The sequence below is a fragment of the Balaenoptera ricei genome, chromosome 10, assembly GCF_028023285.1.
Source record: "Balaenoptera ricei isolate mBalRic1 chromosome 10, mBalRic1.hap2, whole genome shotgun sequence".
Classification (NCBI taxonomy): Eukaryota; Metazoa; Chordata; class Mammalia; order Artiodactyla; family Balaenopteridae; genus Balaenoptera; species Balaenoptera ricei.
The window spans coordinates 12,180,501-12,200,309 of record NC_082648.1 but is presented as its reverse complement, the minus strand read 5'-3'; the positions used below and the strand labels follow the sequence as shown (position 1 = coordinate 12,200,309).

The window sequence follows — 19,809 nt, the reverse complement described above, 5'->3', positions numbered from 1 at the left end:
TTCAGGCAAACTGGAGGATCCCAAGAGTGAGATCTTTGCCCAAAATGATGGCGCCAGGATTAGAACCCAAATCTCTTTCCCCTCTATCATCCTGCCTCTCTTTTCAGTTAATTTACTCCATTCTTTTGCCACAAATTACAAAACTGAAATGAAGAAGTTAATACTGCTAGTACCCAAAGCAACCAAGTCAGACAGAGGGAGCCCTTGAATTGCACAATTGCCTTGAAAGCACTGGGGAAAGATAGCTATGTGCACATTACATTTGACACTACTTCAGCGGTGAAGCAAACCATTATTTTATTTTTCCGATTCCACTACCTATCTTTTGCATCTGAGTCTAAACTTTAAAGGATACAAATCTTTTGAATCAACTGAATCAAGGCACTCAGAAGGCTCAGAGTCTTGAGTTTAAATCTCCAGTTTGCCACCAACTCAGAACTGTACAATTTAAAGCTGCATCAGATCTCAGGGATAACCTAGTCCAGTAAAATTTAGACCCAGAGAGGCCATGATTTACAAAGTTACAAAGCAGAATCAGAACTTGACTCTTAATCCTATGCTCTTTTGCATGCACTGTGCTTATTTCCTGTGTGACTGTGCCTTCTTTGTTTAATTGGGTCTCAGAACAGGGCATCAGATATTTGCATATAGCATTTAATAGAACTTCATCATGAGATTCGAGGTATCTCCTTTATTAAAGAAAAAGGTAGAGGAGTGACATAAATGGTATCTTAAAAGCCTAATACCAATCATAATGAATGCCTAGCAAAAACAGATTTGAAGGACTTAAACTTTAGAGAAATACGGATGACTTCTAACCAGCTGATAGGAAAAAGTGGTAATGTTTGAAAGGCCCTATCAAAAGTTGATTTCACCCGCTGTTCTGAGCTAAACTATACTGCATGAGAGAGTCTGACACTAAGAGAACTCTTAGTAGTAACTTAAGGGAAATGACTGCGTAAGCCAAAGAAACCATTTCCGACAGCTGTATGTCAAGACTCTGGCAGGTCAATAGGGCAGAAGTAACCAAAGTTACAGCAGATGCTGTTGAGAGTGGCAGAACCTCTGGTGCCTCAGATGATCCCAAACTAAGCGAGCTCGTGCAACTCCAAGTGGCTGAATGCCTCCCAAGGACAAATTACCGTGATATCTGCAAGGGAAAAAAGAAGAACTTATAAGCCAATCTCACCCCTAGGAGAGCCTCTTCTGCTCAAAAGGGCATCCTTCAGGCAGAGACCCCTCACCCCTCCCTTCCATATGCTGTCCAGATGACGGGGAAGTTCTCTAGAATGGCCCTTCAGCCCAGGAAAGATCAGACCAGTTGTTTAATCCTCTGCAGGGCTCTGATTCCCCCAGAACAGGCTCCCAAGGTATTTGTGTTGGTTTTATTCTGCATCCTTTTTGGGGACATGATTCAAGGCTTTGGACTAGGTCTATCCTGGGGGAGTGTAGCTCTCTGATCACACGGAGTCTCACAAAACCACTCAAGAGGGAACAGAGGTGGAATTCTAGTTAGCCCAAGGGTTAAAGTAAGAAAGAAATAGGGCCGCTTTAAATTCCCATGGTCTGGAAATCCAGTCTCCTTACTCCTTACCAATCCAGATGTGTTCCTTGGGCTTCTCTGACTGCTCTTAAGCTCCTTTACATTCTGAAATGCCTATATCCCACTGCCTACTGGGAAGTGATCTCAAGGCATCATCTCATCCAGTCTCTTGCATCAGCAATAAGATATTATTGTTCCTCAATTACAAGGAAGCTGGCTGATACCCAGAGGGATTAAACACCCAGCAAAAAAATCTCACAGTTGTAGAGACTGAACTAGAACCAGATCAAAGACTTCAGAATTTCCATCAGTATAAACCTTTTGCCACTATTCCAAATACGTTGGCAGAGTTAAGGATATATTCCAGAGTCAAAAGTGAACTTGCTGGTCTTATACACACCTGGCCAAAATAGAGAAGCGTTTGATTTAAAAGAGTAGCATGTGAGCCTTATAAAAGTGGCTAGAAATTCTATTTGAGATCGGAGGAGTGGCATTAGACAATAAAAAGTAGATATGCTGAGAGTTGCCCGGAAAGGACACTGATTGCTCTGAGTGCCACCATTTATCAAAAGTGTATTGGATGAGCTGGAAAAATGTGGCTACACAAAAACCTGCCCAAGGAAGTTTATAGCAGCTTTATTCATAATTGCCAAAACTTGGAAGCAATCAAGATGCCTATCAATAGGATAAATAAACTGTGATACAACCAGATAATGAAATATTCAGTGATAAAAAGAAATGCACTATCAAACCATGTAAAGACATGGAGGGAGCTTAGATAACTATTATTAAGTGAAAGAACTCATACTATATGCTTCTAACTGTAGGACCATCTGGAAAAGGCAAAACTATAGAGACAGTAAAAAGATTAGTGGTTGTCAGAAGTTTACGGGGAGAAAGGGATGAACAGGTAGAGCTCAGGAGATCTGGGGGACGAGTGAAGGTATTCTGTATGAACCTGTACTGGTGGATACAGGATATTGTGCATTTGTCAAAACCCATGGAACTGGACAACACAAAGAATGAACAAGCTATTTCAGTTAATAACAACGTATTAATATTGGTTCATGAAGTATATAACAAATGCCCCACGATAACGCAAGATGTTAATAATAGGGGAAACGATGTACAGGGGGAGGAAGGTGGCAGAGGGGGTCTATAGGAACTCTGTACTTTCTGCTTAATTTTCCTATAAACCTAAAACTGCTCTAAAAAATAACGTCTATTAATTTTTAAAAGGATATGCAGGGGGCTTCCCTGCTGGAGCAGTGGTTGGGAGTCCGCCTGCAGGTGCAGGGGACATGGGTTCAAGCCCTGGTCTGGGAGGACACCACATGCCGTGGAGCAACTGGGCCCCTGCGCCACAACTGCTGGGCCTGAGCTCTGGAGTCCGCGAGCCACGACTGCTGAGCCCGCGCCCCTAGAGGCCGAGCTCCACAACGGGAGAGGCCACCGCAATGAGAAGCCCGCGCACCGCGGCGAGGAGTGGTCCCTGCTCGCCGCAGTTAGAGAGCTCCCGTGTGAAGCAGCAGAGACCCAGTGCAGCCAAAAATAAATAAATAGAATAAATAAGTTTTTTAAAAAGGATATGCAGTAATTTGCATGCATTATCCAACAAATAAAAATTCTAGCCAATTCAAAAATATTGTACCGGATACTTTCAGTATGCAGGGCCCTGTTCTGGGTGCCAGAGGATGTGTGAAAAAAGGAAGTAGGTGAGGGAGTCGTTGGCCCGGTAGAGTGAAAAGGCTCTCCTGGCCCCACCCTTGTTTCCAGTACCTCACTCTGTGGCCTCAGATTGTCACTTAATTCCTCTATGTCTCAGATTTCTCTTCTGAAAAATAAAGTTGGTCTAGACTCACTCGAAGAATCCTTCTACCGTGAAAGACTACAATTCATCATTGTACGCCCTCAAGAGTATTTAACAAAACACAAAGATTCATTAAACTTTGGGGCAAGTCTGATTTCTTTTAGAGTTTTAGCCTCTGGGCACACACATACTTATTTAGGAAGTTAAATTAAAACCCCACTTTTCTAGATCTTTAAAGAATCTGCTGCCTGAGGTATTTCTGGTAACTTTCAACTGCCCCATGTGGCCTGAAGTAGAAAAAAGGGTGAAAGTCCAAGGGTAAAATTCACTGAAATCTTTGGGTGGCTCACCTGTTCCTAGTCCCTCCATGCCCGGAATGTCATCTCCAAACCTATGGAAAAAAATACAAGAGAAATTAGCTGATATCGGAGCCAAAGGATCCTGGAATAAGTCATGTGAAGAGTTTCCAGATTCAAACGGAAAGAAGAAGAAGTTTAAGTTTTTGTATTTGAGAAACCCCTTCTGTCTGCATTGAACTGGGGCAAAGGAAATGGCACTCAGGCAGGTTTTAGACAATGTGTCCCAGAGGAGGGATAGTTTCCCCTCTGTAAAAATTTAACTCAAGACAATTGAGAGCCAGAAAAAAAAAAAAAAAGAGATCAGTGGGGCAATTTAGTTAAGCTCCACTTTTTTTTTTTTTTTTTTTAGAAATTCACGTTCTTATTTATTTATTTATTTTTATTGATTGATTGATTGCTGTGTTGGGTCTTCGTTTCTGTGCGAGGGCTTTCTCTAGTTGCGGCAAGCGGGGACCACTCTTCATCGCGTTGCGCGGGCCTCTCACTGTCGTGGCTCTCTTGTTGCGGAGCACAGGCTCCAGACGCGCAGGCTCAGTAACTGTGGCTCACGGGCCCAGTTGCTCCGTGGCATGTGGGATCTTCCCAGACCAGGGCTCGAACCCGTGTCCCCTGCATTGGCAGGCAGATTCTCAACCACTGCGCCACCAGGGAAGCCCCCAAGCTCCACTTTTTAAAATAGAAATTGGAATGAGAAAGCAATATGAAAGTCATTAAAATGATTAATTTATCCATTTGTTTAGTTTATCCAAAAGTACATATTAAGCATCTGCTATGTCCCTGGCATTGTGTTAGGCCCTGGGAGTTAAGGAAAAAAACAAACACACAAATTTTCTCTGAGGGATCTCAGTCTCAGGGAACAGATGACAAGAAATAAATGTAATATAAAATAACACAAGTTACCATTGCTGAATGTAGAAAATGCAAACATGGAAGTAATGATAATGTTTGTCTAAGGGAGTCAGCAATGGCTTTCAGAAGAAATTAACATGAGTGTGTGTTGAAAATAAGCAAGATTTTGCCAAGAAGAGAAAGAGAAAAACAAAGAACTGAAGAGAGAAGATTTGAAGGCATAAAAATAAACGGTGTGTTCTAAAAGTGGCCAGTGTTTCTGTGTTCCAGATTAAAGCACAGATTACATCAACGAAGGAGAGTGGTCAAGAAAAGTCTGAAAGGTCAAGTCGAAGGTCACTGTGAAGTTTCCATTTTCCATGTTAATTCTGACTGTAGATCTGGGAGCTGACGGAGGAAGGATTCCAGGACTGAAAACATGATTCAGCAAAGATTCTGTTAGATAGGAAAACAGAGGGTGGGGTTGGAAATTTTTATAAGTCTATTTAATATTGTGAGCATTAATTTCTTAAAACCAAAGCACTCTTTTTTTTTTATAGACCTTTATTGGAGTATAATTGCTTTAAAATACTCTGTTAGTTTCTGTTGTACAACAAAGTGAATCAGCTATATGGAGGGATAAAAACAATAGAAAGTCTTCTTTTTAATCTTGGTCTTACCCTTTCACACCTTTCTTAGGAGGCTTGCTCTTGAACTGACGTGTCTGCCTCTGCTTGAACTTGGGGGGTCCTTTGCGTGGGGTGGTGGGACCTTGGTTTGAAGTTGGAGGGGCCAAAGTAGAATTGTCACTCATTCTGCTGGTCCTTGGGGGGCTGATGGTTTTCTTTCAGGCTCCTTAGACAGTAAGAGAAAAAAAGAAGACCCTTCGAGGTATGAGAACCATTACTTATTGGACCCCGATGATAAACTGGAGGTGGGGAGAGAAGCACCTTGATAAAGAAGCTCAGTATCTTGTGTTGACACCAAAAGGGAGAAGTTATCATCTTTTAAAGGGATTTTTAAGAGAATGTGGTATAAATCAAGGGAGGCGCTCATTATAGTGGGATATAAACTGGCACCTGATAGAGTTCAAAAATCTAGGTGGATTTGTTGTTCCAATAAATCTGCCACTAACTTTCTATGTGAATTTATTATAATGATGTCCTTCTGTTTGATCACCAGTTCCACCATCTATAAAGGGAGAGAAATGAACTAAAGAATATCTATAGTCTTTGCAGCACTGAAAAATTCTTTAAGCTTTACATATTTTTCCATCTAGCTATAAAATAACCTGACTCTAAATGTTTACTGACCCATTTTTTATGGCCTTTGTTCTTTATGGTCCTTATTTTATTTACTTCTCATGTGATCCAGAGACTTCTTTCCTAGTTCTAGAGATGACAGTGTAGTAGTCTGGATAGGGGAAACTCTGAACCTGGTATACCAACACCACAGAAGTGTTCAATACATCCCAATACACACACACACACATACACACAAACACACAGAAGACAGTGTGGGGTGATTAAGTAGTAAGTGTGTGCTTTAACTCCACATCCAGATATAAAGCTTCCTAGCCACATATTTCTCAGAAATCTTCAACATTTTCTCCTATCTAAATCAAGGAGCTATCCAATATGATTTTCCCAGACTTTCATTTTAGCTACAGAAATGTACATAGTCATTCTTCAAGTACAAATAAAAGAACATAACAGATTTTTATTACATGTTACAATAACATGTAATAAGAAATTAGCATGATTTATGCTAAGCTAAAGAATATTCTTCTTTCTCCTTTTCTATCACAAAAGTCGATAGCACTTAATCTGGGAAGGAAGATTCTGAAAAAACTCCACAGAACTTCCAAACAGCCTTAATCTCCCACCTGGAGCCAAACCGTCCATAATCTACCGCCTGGGAGCTTGTTTTCGTAGAATTCCGTATTTCATTCATTATAGATTTATGCTAATATTCTTAACTTCAATTGTTCCCAACAATGTTTGGCTCACGCTAACCATCTTTTCTCTCTCTCTGCCACACTGCACATCCTTCAAAACTAATATTGTATAACTTTATCAACTTGTTCTTACTACTCTCAAAATCATGTAAAATTATTAATAAATCCTTGCCTCCAAGATATTTTTCCCTATTTTCTCTTCCCCAATTACTATTTTAATTCTCTCCTGGCCAGTCCTCAACTTGTTCAATAAAAACACATTGACTACTCTGTGAGCTGGAACCAGGGATGGTGAAACTGGACAGGGTCCTGGATCAACTTCACATGCAATGGACCTTGTCTTAATCCCCCACTGGAATATGCTCCAGGAGGCTGCTTTTTCAGTCTTTGTTCATTTCTGTAGCCTCAGAACCTACAACAGTACCCGGCCCATAGTAGGTACGCCATATACATATTTGTCAGATGAGTGAATAAATAAATAAAGAGAACTAATGCTTTGAAACTTGGGTCCTGAGATCCTGACCCTGTGACCTTCTCCATCAAACCGTAGGTAAAGCATCAGCTGATCTTCACCTCATAAAGCCCTCAGTGGCTTTAGAAAATATGCTGCCAACTCCTCTGCTCACTGAATCCAGTTCTTGTGCTGCGGGCCCTCTCCTTCCCTGGTAAACAGGCAAAGTTTGTGCCTCTCCCAAGTGTGGTTGGGACCATGGGAATGTCTTGGCGGGCAGCCAATAGCAGTGTTACTCTCTGACTGTGCCACCAGTAACTGACACATCCCAGCTCTGCCAAAGCCACAGAGGAAAATTGGAGAATTTCCCTCAGATCAAGCTTTTGGACTTCCCAATTCTTTCAAAGCAGTAAGAAATTGCAAACTTTCCTTTCTTTAATCTAGAGAGCCTCCTAGGCTTAGGATTGCCACATTGAGCAAATAAAAATATAGGACGACCAGTTAAATTTGAATTTCAGCTATACAACAAATGATTTTTTTTCTAGTATAAGTATATCCCAAATATTTCATGGTACGTACTTATACTTAGAAACTTGTCTTGTTGTTGTTTATCTGAAATTCAAATTTATCTGGGCATCTTTTATGTTATCTGGCAACTCTAACTGAAATCCTACTATGTTAGATCCAAAGTCTGTAATGTGAGGGTCTAAGGTAACCTTAATCAGTCAAATCACCCTTCAGGGGGCAAAACAGTGTAAAGAGTAGATGCTTTAGAATCAAATAGAAATAATCTCAAATTCCTGCTCCACAAAACTGTTTATGTGACCTTGGATAAGTTGCAAAACCTCTCTAGGTCTCACTCCATCTATAAAATGAATCAAATAATATCTTCTTTTTAGGGTAATGGGGAAAATAAGAGGGAATAATATAGAGTGTTTGGTGAAAAATACTCAAAAAGGAGTAACCTTTTTATAGTAGACCTTCTGGGAGACAAGGAAGCCCTGCAAACAAATTTATGGTTTCGACATAGGTTCACCTGGACTCCCACACCCTTTCCTCCAGGCCATCTGCTGAAGGGTCCTTGTCAAGCACCAGAGAGGTAATTGCTACCTGCACTTGCTGGGTAATCCTCTGCATCCTTCAAATGCCCCAACTATTAACTTATTTTTGCTCTCAAAATTCTGTCTTAAGAAGACTTCTTTGGATCCCTTTGACAACCCTAACAGCAACCCCAAAGAACATAAATTCACACTTGACTTCTATGTACCCCTGATTACACTTCCCCTTTTCTCTGGCGAGTTTCTTTTGCATGTTTATATAACTCTGAAGTTGCAGTTGCAAGTTTCTCTAGGCTTGGACCGAGTTCCTGTCTAATTCCAAGTGTGATGCGTTACATAAAAGAATTGTCCTTGGAAAGAGTTACGTAACAGTTGCCTGGCTAATCCCTGAATCCTCATGGCCCTCGGGATTTGCACTATGAATAATAACTGTTTTTACATTTACTGAGCATTTCGTGTACAATATTTCATCTTTGAGTACCTAGGACAGTCAACCAATCCCTAGGGTGTTTCTGTCATAGATTTACCCTCCAGTGTTCCCTGTAACATCTTTGGGATGAGCAGAACAAATATGACCTTGTCCTGCCTTGGAAATCAGTCTTGTCAGCCACAGGTATCACCTACAGCTGAACTTATCCTGACCGTGCTTTCCGAAGAACTCCAAGGGCATCCCTGGAAGCTGAATAATCCTGAATCTAGTATCAGACTTGATTTTAGCTGCAAGCAGAGGTTTCACATTTTTGCCTCCCAAAGTATCTAGTAATTCATTCCTTTGTGAGACAGAATGTTTTCCCTGTTTTTAAAACACTGTTAGCCCTTCCCCTTTTGAAAATTACAAGCTGTTCCTCTGCAGAAAGTGGATGCAGCAATGTAAGCTTTCAAGGCATAGGTTTGAGGGAACTGAGGTTACTGTTGCCTTAGACCCCAGGCAGCAGAGCTCGGCTGTAGGAAGCTACAGATGATACTTCATAAATTCCAGGTAAGGAAGGGCAGTTTCTGAAGATTCCTGAGTCAGGTTCTCTAATGCTACTATTATCGCCCTAGGCTTCGAGTTCCCTCTTTCTCAGCATAGATATGGGCAGATAGACGATTCCATTGTTGATGGATGAGGATGGGGAGAATATAGGCGAAGGAGCAATTTCCTCCACTGATGTGGTTGGACCTATAAACGTCACCCAGGGTCCCACTGAGGCAGAGAGAATCTAATAATTTGGAGAGCCAAGGAAGACCCAAACCAAAGCCGTGAAAAAAACAAAAACAAAATTCCAGCGAGTACCTTGCTTCAGCTAGGAACAAACAAACGTTTTAAGCTCGGAGGGAGAAGGTTTAGCACACCTGCCCCTGCACTGCGGTCATTCCCCTCCTGGTTCCGGGCTCCTTCCCCTCATCCTACGCTCCCACATCAGCCTCCTGGTGCCTGGACTAAGTTTTCAAGCACACCCTGGGAGTAAAGAACTGTTTGCTCTGTGGTCATTTAGTGCCCCAGATCCCCCTTTTCCCAGAAAACTGTTTGCTTTGGAGCCACCAAAAGAGAGGGTCAGTTTTGGGTTGCTTCTAAGTGAATTTAGTAATCAAGGTTTGCAATGACCTTGTAATAATCAAGTTTCACTTATGAGCTTGTCCCATGGCATTATAAGGAAGTTTTGGTGTATTTCCTCCATGTTTTCTCCCATTTCCATCCCCAGCCCTGGTCCAGGCCCACAGGTTCAGTGTGTTCTTTTCTTCCATTTCTTTGTTTTAGAGCCAAATCAAACCCCCACCCCTGCCCCCACAAACAAAAGCCCTTTGATTATATCCTGCTTAAACTCCCCAGAAGTTGAGGAATACTCACAGAGCTGAGTGTTTCTCCAATGAGCTATCCGGTTGCCTTCTTCACAGTAGATGAATAAAGGACCTTTGCATCCTGATTTATCTCTCTGTAATACACTCATGCTATCTAAGTGCATCATCATAGGCTTAGGAGCATAAGCCCAGGTGCAAAGAAGCTGGAAGAGTGTGGGGTGAGACTGGGACAGGCTTTTCTGTTAATTGGATGTTCTTACAAACTGACTTGGGCTCTCTCCTGCCCATAAATAGGTATTGAATTCACAAACACACACAAAGTGTTGATTTCCAAGGGGAGACTTGCAGATTGTAGTTCAAAATCTTTTTTCCTTCTCCATTGTTACCTTTAGTCCCTACCCCCCATTCTTCCCTTTTCCTGACACACACAAGCCCTTGCATACTGTCTCTCTCTCTCTCTGTCACACACGCACATATACACACACAGATGATCACGTAATTCTCACAGTGTCCCCTGCTTCATTGGAGACATTGATCATGTGAGCAGTGCCATTGTGAAATACCAGTATCTCTCCCTAATGAGTGTTATATGCATTTTCTCAGACAGATGAAACCACAAATCAGGAATAACCTAAAATTCAGTGATACGTGACAGAGAAAGAGCACAAGTGATAGCTGGGAACTCTTAACTGATGATATTTATTTGAGAATTGATTGCTGGATCTTTCACACCAAATGCTTCAGGGTGTAGGGTCCAGACTACAATCCCCTTCAGTGGGACACTTGACACACAACTTCCAATTGCATTGAGCCACTAATATGAATTTGTACATCACTTTATACAGTTTTGAATAGACCTTAACTAATATGCCAGCATCATTAAGCTCTTTTGACAAATTTGTCATAAAGAAATTAAATGATTTATTCAAGATTGCATATAAAGTGAGTAGGGGAGCCAGGAGCAAGGCCCAACCCTGCAAATATCTTGTTTATTCAGCTATCTTTCTACTCTACTACAGCAAAGCAGACCTGGACCGAGATGCCTGTGTTGCTGGTTACTCTCATGCATTGCTAGTGAACTACAGTGCGCTTCTCTAAATTGTTACTTATAGGAGAATTGCACTCCATGAGATTATAGAGAAAGAAGGTCAATTTATCCTTTCTAGGCAGGGGATGATTCTTAACCTGCAGCCCCAAGCAGATTACATAGGCAGCTAACCAGCTTAAGGGTTTTTTTCAGTAATCTTTCCCTTGGTATTTACCAAAATCAGAGGAATTCTGAAGACAGCAAACACCTTGCAGAGCCAGCAGGGTGTTTTGTCTCTGGATGGGTCTTTCCACTCCCTCCTTTGTCTCCATTACTTTTCACATCTTTCTCTACCCCTACACACCAGACCCATGGATGTCTTGATGCTTATCTGTCAAACCCTCCCACATTCCCCATTTCTTTGGTGAAGGACAGAGGACTTCTCATCAGAAACAGTGGAAGCCAGAAGGAAGTGGCACATTTTTCACATCCTGAAAGAAAAGAACTGTCAACTCTGAATTCTATTATCAAGTGAATTGATCCTTCAGGAATGAAGGGGAAATAAAGACATCCTCAGACAAAGGAAGATTAAAAGAATCTGTCATCAAAATACCTTAAAAGGATAATAAAGGAAGTTCTTGAAACAGAAAGGAAATGACAGAAGAAGAAAATGTTGAACATCTAGAAAGAAACAAGGATGAAAAGAGTAAAAGTATGGGATACAAGGAGGAGTATGAAAGACAAGGAACACAGTCAGCTTCAGCAAGGCTATGTGGAGAATGAAACATTGTTCAAGACCCTGCAGTTCTAAAGACCTGGTCACCTGGTATCTTCAGGAGGTGCATCGTGTTTCCCTGTTCCAAGTGGCTGCACTTTCTGCTCTGCCTCCACTGTAGAAGTAGAGTAGACTCTACTTCTACTGAGTCTTAGAGGATTGGAGTAGACTAGCCAGTCAATCAACACCCCCTGCCTCTGTTGGACAGAGCTCTTCTACCAGGTCACTTCATTGGTCATTGCCTTGCCTACTGTGGTGAACTTTTGGTCAGTTATCTATCTCAGATCTTATCAATCAGGTAATAGGGTCACACAGCTATAAACAAGGTGATCAGTAACCAAGTAATTTCCTGGAAGAAACTTGGGTGTGCCTGGATTTCACAGACAAAAGAAACAAAGCCAGCAGGAACCTTGCTGGGGGAAAAGAAAAAGAGAGAGAAGATTTATAGATGGATGGAGCGACATAAATGGAATAACATTATTTAATAGATGAATATTAAACACATTTTGCTAAGTGAAAGAATCCAAAGTCAAAAGACTCTATACTGTCTGATTTTATTTATGATATTCTCAAAAAGGCAAAACTATAGGGCTGGAGAACAGATTTGTGGTTGCCAGGGATTGAGAGGAGGAGTTGACTATAAAGGGAAATGAAAGGAATTTTTGAAGGGTTATGGAATGATTTGGTATCTAGATCATAGTGGTGGATATACAACTCTATGCATTTGGCCAAACCTATAGAATTGTACACCACAGAGAGTGAGTCTTCCTATATGTCAATTTTAAATCTAAATATCATAAAATACTTTTTAAAAAAATAATCTTTGTTCCATAGCTCTGTAATCTTTGTTACTTAATCCTTTCTGATGGATGGGAAAGTCTTATTAATTATATACAGGAAAAGAGTTAAAGGGCAAGTACTAAGTAATTAGAAAGTAATTAAGATTTTAGCTGTCCTATAAGCTGCTTACACAAGTGCTAATCTCGAATCTTTCTTTAGTGTTTCTTAAAATACCAGTGAGTCGGAAGACACACGTCAAAAATGCATCTCCTCCACATTTTGAATCCCCTAGACTGAGCTTCCCACTCTACTAATGCACAATGGACCCTAGAGAGGAACACGCTAAATGTGAAGGAGGAATGCACAAGGCCGGCCCCTCCTTCCCTCAACACCCTACCATGCTAAGGGATTCTCCAGAACAACGTTATTAATCTTGAAAAAATAACTTCATTAAAAACACAATATTCTCTTTCAGAAAATAGAAAGGTAGACTTCCCCCACTCATTTTATGAGGCCAGTTTTACCCTCATGAGTTTTTAAAATTATTTTTATGTAAGATTCAGGTGTAAGAATTATAGTTTAACATCTGTATACACTACAAAGTGATCACCACAAGTCTAGGTATATAGTTACCATCTATCACCATACAACTGACCCCTTCACCCATACCCTCATGAAACTTTTTCACACCAACATCAAACAAAAACAGTAAAAAGGAAAAATACAGACCAATATCTCCCATGAATTTAGATGTAAAAATCCTTAAAATATTAGCATATCCAATACAGCAATATATAAAAATACTAATGCATCAAGACCAAGTGGGATTTATTCCATATACGCAAGATTTGTTCAATATCCAAAACTCAATCAACATAATTCACTATATCAACAGACTAAAGAAGAAAAATTCTATGATCAAACTAACTGATGCAGAAAAACCATTTCACAAAATCCGGCAGTCATTCATGATAAAAACTCTCAACAAACTAGAAATAGAGGGAAACTAATAAAGACCATCTACAAAAAACCTACAGTTAACATCATATTTAATTATGAAAGGCTGAATGCTTTCTCTCTAAGATCGGGAACAAGTCAAGGATGTCTGCTCTCATCACTCTTATCAACACGGTACTGAAAGTTCTGGCCAGTGCAATCAGGCATAAAATAATAGAAACCACAAAGACTGGAAACAAAGGAAAAAAACTGTTTCTATTCACAGATGACATGATTAGAAAAATCCTAAGGACTTATATTTTAAAACCTTCCTAAAACTAATAAGTGAGTTCAGCAATGGGAGATCTCATCCATTTACATAATTAAACCAGTGTTTCTCAAACTTTACAATTTACCTGCAGTTTTTTTAAAACAGCTTCCTGGCCCCAACCCCTGAGATTCTGATACAATAGTTCTGAAATCAGGCCTAAGGATTTGCATTTCTAACAAATTCCTGGGTGATGCTGATCTGCTGATCTTCAGACCGCACTTTGCGTGACCTGGTTTAAACTACTGCCCATAGCCTGATGAAGTGTAAATCATTAACTTAAGGTTGAAATCCAGTTTTATACATCACACTTACTGTCTGAAATCACTTCCTAGAAGTGACCCAGTGTCTTTCAAACTCAATACTCAACATGTCCAAACTCAAGTCATTACTCCCCCAGTACCTCTGTTCATTCCTTTGTGTTCTCTATCTCAGCTGGTATTCCTACCAAGGACCCACTCATCCTAGCAAGAAACCCATAAGTTATCTGTGATTCCACACCCCTCCTCACCCTCATCCTTCACGTCTCATTAATCACCAAGCCATGCCAACTTCACCTAAATCTTTCTCGAGTCTGATCACCTCTGTCTCTAGTTCAGGCCTAAACAGTCTCCAAACTGGTTTTGTTCTCATCGAATCCATCTACACAGCTACCAGAGTAAACTGCAAAGGAAAACACAAAATCGATCCTGTCCCTCCTTCACTTTCAATGGCTCCGAATCGCGGACAGGATCAAGGCCAAGCTCCTTGTTTACATAGTGTAAGGGGTCCACTGTGACCTGGACCTGCACTTACCCCGCTCCAGGCACGCTTCTCCTCCTTATGTAATGTGCACTTTGAGGTCCAGCCACCCTGAGCTGCTTCCTTGTAATCTCCTGCACATACCACATTATTTTAGGATGCCACTCCTTTGCTCATGTTTCCGCTTTCCTCAAATGCCTTCTCCTCCCCTTCCAACCCTCCCCATGTCAACAACCCAACACCTACTATCCTTTGAGACTGAGCATTGTAGTCACCTCCTCCAAGAAGCCTTCTTTGATATCCTTACTTAGTGCTCTCATAATACCCCATGTATATTACTTTTCCTAAGCTCACAAAAAGTTTTCCATTTGTTTATTTCTGTTTTCCCCCATTACATCGCTGGCAACTAGAACTAGCTGCACAGGTCTAGTTCTGTGTCTTGTTTATCTCTGTACCTGTGCACAGGTCGTGGCATGGTGTGGACTGGGAAAGATTAAGGGTTTGTGGAATTAAGAAATGAGTCTTGGGGCTTCCCTGGTGGCGCAGTGGTTGAGAATCTGCCTGCTAGTGCAGGGGACACAGGTTCGAGCCCTGGTCTGGGATGATCCCACACGCCGCGGAGCAACTAGGCCCGTGAGCCACAACTACTGAGCCTGCGCGTCTGGAGCCTATGCTCCGCAACAAGAGAGGGCGTGATAGTGAGAGGCCTGCGCACTGCGATGAAGAGTGGCCCCCGCTTACCGCAACTAGAGAAAGCCCTCGCACAGCAACGGAGACCCAACATATCAATCAATCAATCAATCTTTAAAAAAAAAAAAAAAAAGAAATGAGTCTTTATGCCAAGGCTATGGAACCCTGAATAACGTAGTTAAAATGTCATATATATGAAAGAAAGGAAGAAAAAGAAAGGTTGGTCTCATTGACCCCTGTAGATACGTGACCATACTCATACTCATCCTTCTGCAAGGCAATATTCTCACCACAGGAAGGAGATGGAATCAGGGGTAGAATGCAGGTAATTCTGTCTAGTTTAGATAGATATACTTCTACTAAAGAACTTCAATTCTGGCATGATTTGGTCAAGTCTTACACTGGGCATTCCAAAGACTGCAAGTTATGTAAAACACAGACCTTTCCTCCTGCAATTTGTATTTGGGTGGAGAAATGAGATTAATATTCATAAAATAATCACTAAATAACACACGGCAGTGTTTACTAAGGTACTAAATTATATTTGTATAAACAGTGCACACTCTAGGGGTTCAGAAAAAAACTACACACTTGTTTTGGATCAGCAGTGGAAAGGTTCAACGAAAGAGGTAATATTGGATATGCATGCAGGCTGATTATAAGCACTGAGATGAAACTGACTCTTTTCTAGTTATTCTAACATTTGCTCTGCAGTAATAAGGATCAGAATGTGATGGTGGTGATGATTCTCTTAGGCTGGACCATTTATTGAGCACTTACTCTGAAGTAGGGATGCTGCTATATGATTTCTCACACATTATTTCCAACCCTTCCAGGAACGCCGAAGTATGATATCAGCCTTCTTTTACAGAAGAGAAAACTAAGGCTCAGAGGAGTGAAACCATTGTCTTAAGGATACAAGGACAGGGAGACACAGATCCAGCATATCTGCCTGACCTGCAGCTCTCCCGTCCACCCCAGGTGCTGTTTGGGCCTCAAGGACACATTGCAGAATGAATAGCTCTTGGGGCAGAAAGTCTTCCCCTGAGAGTTTATTTTCCCTACTTGTAGCCTCCAAGAAATATATCTGTGCAGGTGGGTGGAGGCAATGGTGGGATGCAAATCCCACATCTCTTTGAGGACTGAAGTTGAAGAGTCCCTTTGGGATGTCTGTCGACTGAAGAAAATTTGTGCAGACTAAGATTTGTGAGTTAAGTTTTATCCGGGGATCTTACTGAGGACTGTAGGCTGGGAGTCAGCCTCTCACATAGCTCTGAGGAACTGCTCCAAAGAGGTAAAAGCTCTGGTTCAAAACGACAGCGCCTACCACTCTGTGACTCTCTCAGAACTTGTCACTGGCAGAGAGAAATTTCTTCCCTGCAGGGGAGATTAGCCCCCTGAATTGTCGTTCTTCTTCTCTGTGTAATATAAAAGCACCAGGCCAAGAGAGAAGACTCCCTAAGAACAAGTTCAGTCCTCAGACACAGATCCTGATGGCACCTCTGAAGGCAAGAAGCCGTTAGACCCCAGGCCCTGTGCTATGACCTAGCAGTGCCTGGTCTAATTTGGGGGGAAGGGAGGGAAATAAAACATTCAAATTTTTACTCCATCGAATGATGAGAGAATAATGCTAGTTTTGAGCTCAATTTTTGGTCATGACGGATGTATTTAGACTTGATTTTAGTGATTTCTGCAATGTCAATAGCATTTTCACCAACACTGTGAACTTCTCTTCTCCTGGCTTAAACATCCTTAGTTTCTTCAGTAATTATTCTGATAATTTCTAGAATTTTCCCTCTGGTCAGCCCTCCTCCACATCCTCACCAAGCTTGTTGGTCTCATCTAGAACGTATGTAGTTAGCCAACATTTTTCTTGAAATACTGTGTCTGCATTAACATAACACTCCATGTGTCATCTAGCATGGCTAGCCCACATTCTAATAGTACAATATATACATGTGATCAGGACAGTATTACTGAGAGAGTCCAAAGTTGAATTGTCCACCCTCCCACCATCTGACACATCACACTATTGACTGTCTGCTAAATCTGTTGTCTGCTACAGCCTTGGGAGTAACTGCCAAGACAATCTCAACTCTCTTTATTCTCAACATTTAGAACTTCCTTTTCTTTTTTCTATTTATTTAGATATAGAACTTTACATCTATTTAATTTCAAATGCATCTAGTTTAAGTCTGTGGAAGGCCTCATTTAGTATCATATGATGCCCCTAGAAGGTTCTTTAAAAATGCTGGTTAACAGAATGCTTAATATATGCTTTTTAAATTAAAAAAAAAAATGAAATATGTGTCTGCAGAAAGGGGAAGTTTCAACAGTCTGCAGTCATCCGTCACTTTTTCAGGCTCACGGCGAAGGTACCATGGAAAATTTGCCTAGAATTTACATTTCAGTATCCTTATAGCAGCAAAGGAAAGCTGGAAAATACTTAAAAGTTTTGATTGTTTTCCGGAAATTCCTGTGCAAATTTCCCAGTTCCATTGATTTCATTTGGCATTACAGAGCTAAGGTCCTTAGAGTAAGAGCATATTACTACCATGGCAGGCATTTTTGTACACTTGCAGAAGCTCAGATATGGAGATGGGAGCCTTGGTACATAACACATCTTTGTCAGCATGGGCTAGAAGGGGGGTGTCTGCCATGTTAATCTTCTTGACGGAATCTCTTAATCTCAGTTTTCTCATCAGATAAAAATACATGTGAAAAATGAACTGCAACAGAAGAAAATGAGAAATGGTAATTTCAGGTAGATCCCAACCCTGACTGTGATGCTGGAAGATATTTTAGAAGGGTATGGCAATTGTCCTCCTACTTACTGAAAATCCATCATTATATCATCAAGAAGAGGCTCTATTCTACATTAGCAACTCTTAATTCATTTGAGGTCACGGACCTCCTTGAAAATTTGATGAAAGCTATGAATTCTCTCTCCTCCCCCAATAAATGTACACACACTGCATACATACATATTCCTTTTACAGACACTTTTAGGGGTTTCCATACCTTCCAATATCTGTGCCTAAAGCAGTGCATTAAGAAAAATTGTGAGGACGTATTGGGTTTAGAAGAAAAAAAATGCCCTGTTTGAATAGTGATGGCTTCCCTAATAGCATGAGAAATGGGTAGTGGCATCCATTGAATCTACCACTCTCAATTTTTCAAATCCTTCTTGTTCCAAATAATTTATTCTACCTATGTTGTTTTTTTTAATTGAAGTATAGTTGAGTTACAATGTTGTATTAGTTTCAGGTGTACAGATCCTTCTTCAGATTCTTTTCCAGTATAGGTTATTACACGATATTGAATATAGTTCCCTGTGCTATATAGTAGGTCCTTGTTGTTTCTCTATTTTATGTACAGTAGTGTGTATCTGTTAGTCCCAAGCTCCTAATTTATCCCTCCCTCCTCCTTTCCCTTTTGGTAACCATAAGTTTGTTTTCTATGTCTATGAGCCTTTTTATGTTTTGTAAATAAGTTCATTTGTATCATTTTTTTAGATTCCACATATAAGTGATATCATATGATACTTGTCTTTCTCTGTCTGACTTACTTCACTTCGTATGACAATCTCTAGGTCCATTCATGTTGCTGCAAATGGCATTATTTCATTCTTTTTAATGGCTGAGTAATATTCCATCATATATATATATACCATGTCTATATATACCTTCTATATATATATATACCATGTCTTCTTTATCCATTCGTCTGTCAATGGACATTTAGGTTGCTTCCATGTCTTGGCTACTGTAAATAGTGCTGCTGTGAACATTGGGGTGCATGTATCTTTTTGAATTACAGTTTTTGCTTGTTTTGGATATATGCCCAGGAGTGGGATTGCTGGATCATATGGTAGCTCTACCTATGTTATTCTATGTTATTTTTCAATTGTCTGTCTCCCCTAGAGCATAAATTCCACAAGAGAGCAGAGATTTTGAGATTGTCTGTTGCCTACTGCTGTATCTAGATACCTTGTATTTATAAACAGTATATCTAGATGCAGTGTCTAGAACAATACCTGGAGGAATTATGTGCTCAAAAAATATTATTGAAAGAAGAAATATGTCCCTTCTTGAGAGCTCTGAGCTACAAACTTTACTATCTTCTGTGTAAATTAATATTTGCTTTTATTTATAATACAGTCAGATACTTTGTTTCAAAGGCTATGTTCTATCTACATCATTTTGAAATTTATAGACTAAATCTGTATTTGGTTTTCCTCGCTTTTATTAATTTTAATTCTATACTGTTTTCCTTTTCATATTTTTCTAGATTAATCTCTTTTCTCCCATCAAATGACCACCACCTCCTTATTTATTTCAGTTCCATTGACTAAGGATAAGATCTAGCTGGTGGCATCAATTTACTAAATGAAGTGAACAAAATGCACTACATTTAAATGACTACAAAATAAATGTCAGTTTCTCCAAATATATTTGCGTAATTTGTCAGCTCTAAACATATTAGAACAATGTAAATACTGAATATTGAAATATTAATATAAATAAGCATTTATTATTAGCAGCAACAATGGAAATGTCTAGTGAAAATGTGGCTTGGATGCTTTAAAAACTGTTTGTTCCCTCAAATGATTTAAATATGGCCTCTGCAACTTGTTCCCATTTAAATTACTTCACAAGCCATTTCCTCAAATAAGGTACAAAGTCAGTTTTAGCACTTGTTAAATTATAACAAGTTCTGAGTTTGAAGACTATGAATTAATGAA

At 40.3% G+C, this 19,809-nt stretch overlaps 1 protein-coding gene across 1 annotated transcript; it reads right to left on the bottom strand.

Moving 5' to 3' along the window:
* Nucleotides 1-808: 808 nt before the first annotated feature.
* PDE6H (phosphodiesterase 6H) lies at nt 809-5,354 on the bottom strand. Its single transcript, XM_059934506.1, has 3 exons — nt 5,221-5,354; nt 3,704-3,744; nt 809-1,150 (listed from the first exon to the last, which is right to left on the bottom strand). The coding sequence occupies exons 1-3, from the start codon at nt 5,352-5,354 to the stop codon at nt 1,089-1,091; spliced, it is 237 nt and encodes a 78-aa protein (XP_059790489.1). The 3' UTR covers nt 809-1,088.
* Between the last annotated feature and the right edge of the window lie 14,455 nt (nt 5,355-19,809).

Bases quoted from the DNA above. Each gene is read 5' to 3' on its own strand.
- PDE6H (XM_059934506.1), bottom strand. From the start codon at position 5,354: ATGAGTGACAATTCTACTTTGGCCCCTCCAACTTCAAACCAAGGTCCC. The intron at 3,745-5,220 runs GTAAGACCAAGA...TTTTTTCCATAG, and splicing joins CCTAAGAAAGGTGTGAAAGG to GTTTGGAGATGACATTCCGG. The intron at 1,151-3,703 runs GTGAGCCACCCA...TTTCCCTTGCAG, and splicing joins CATGGAGGGACTAGGAACAG to ATATCACGGTAATTTGTCCT.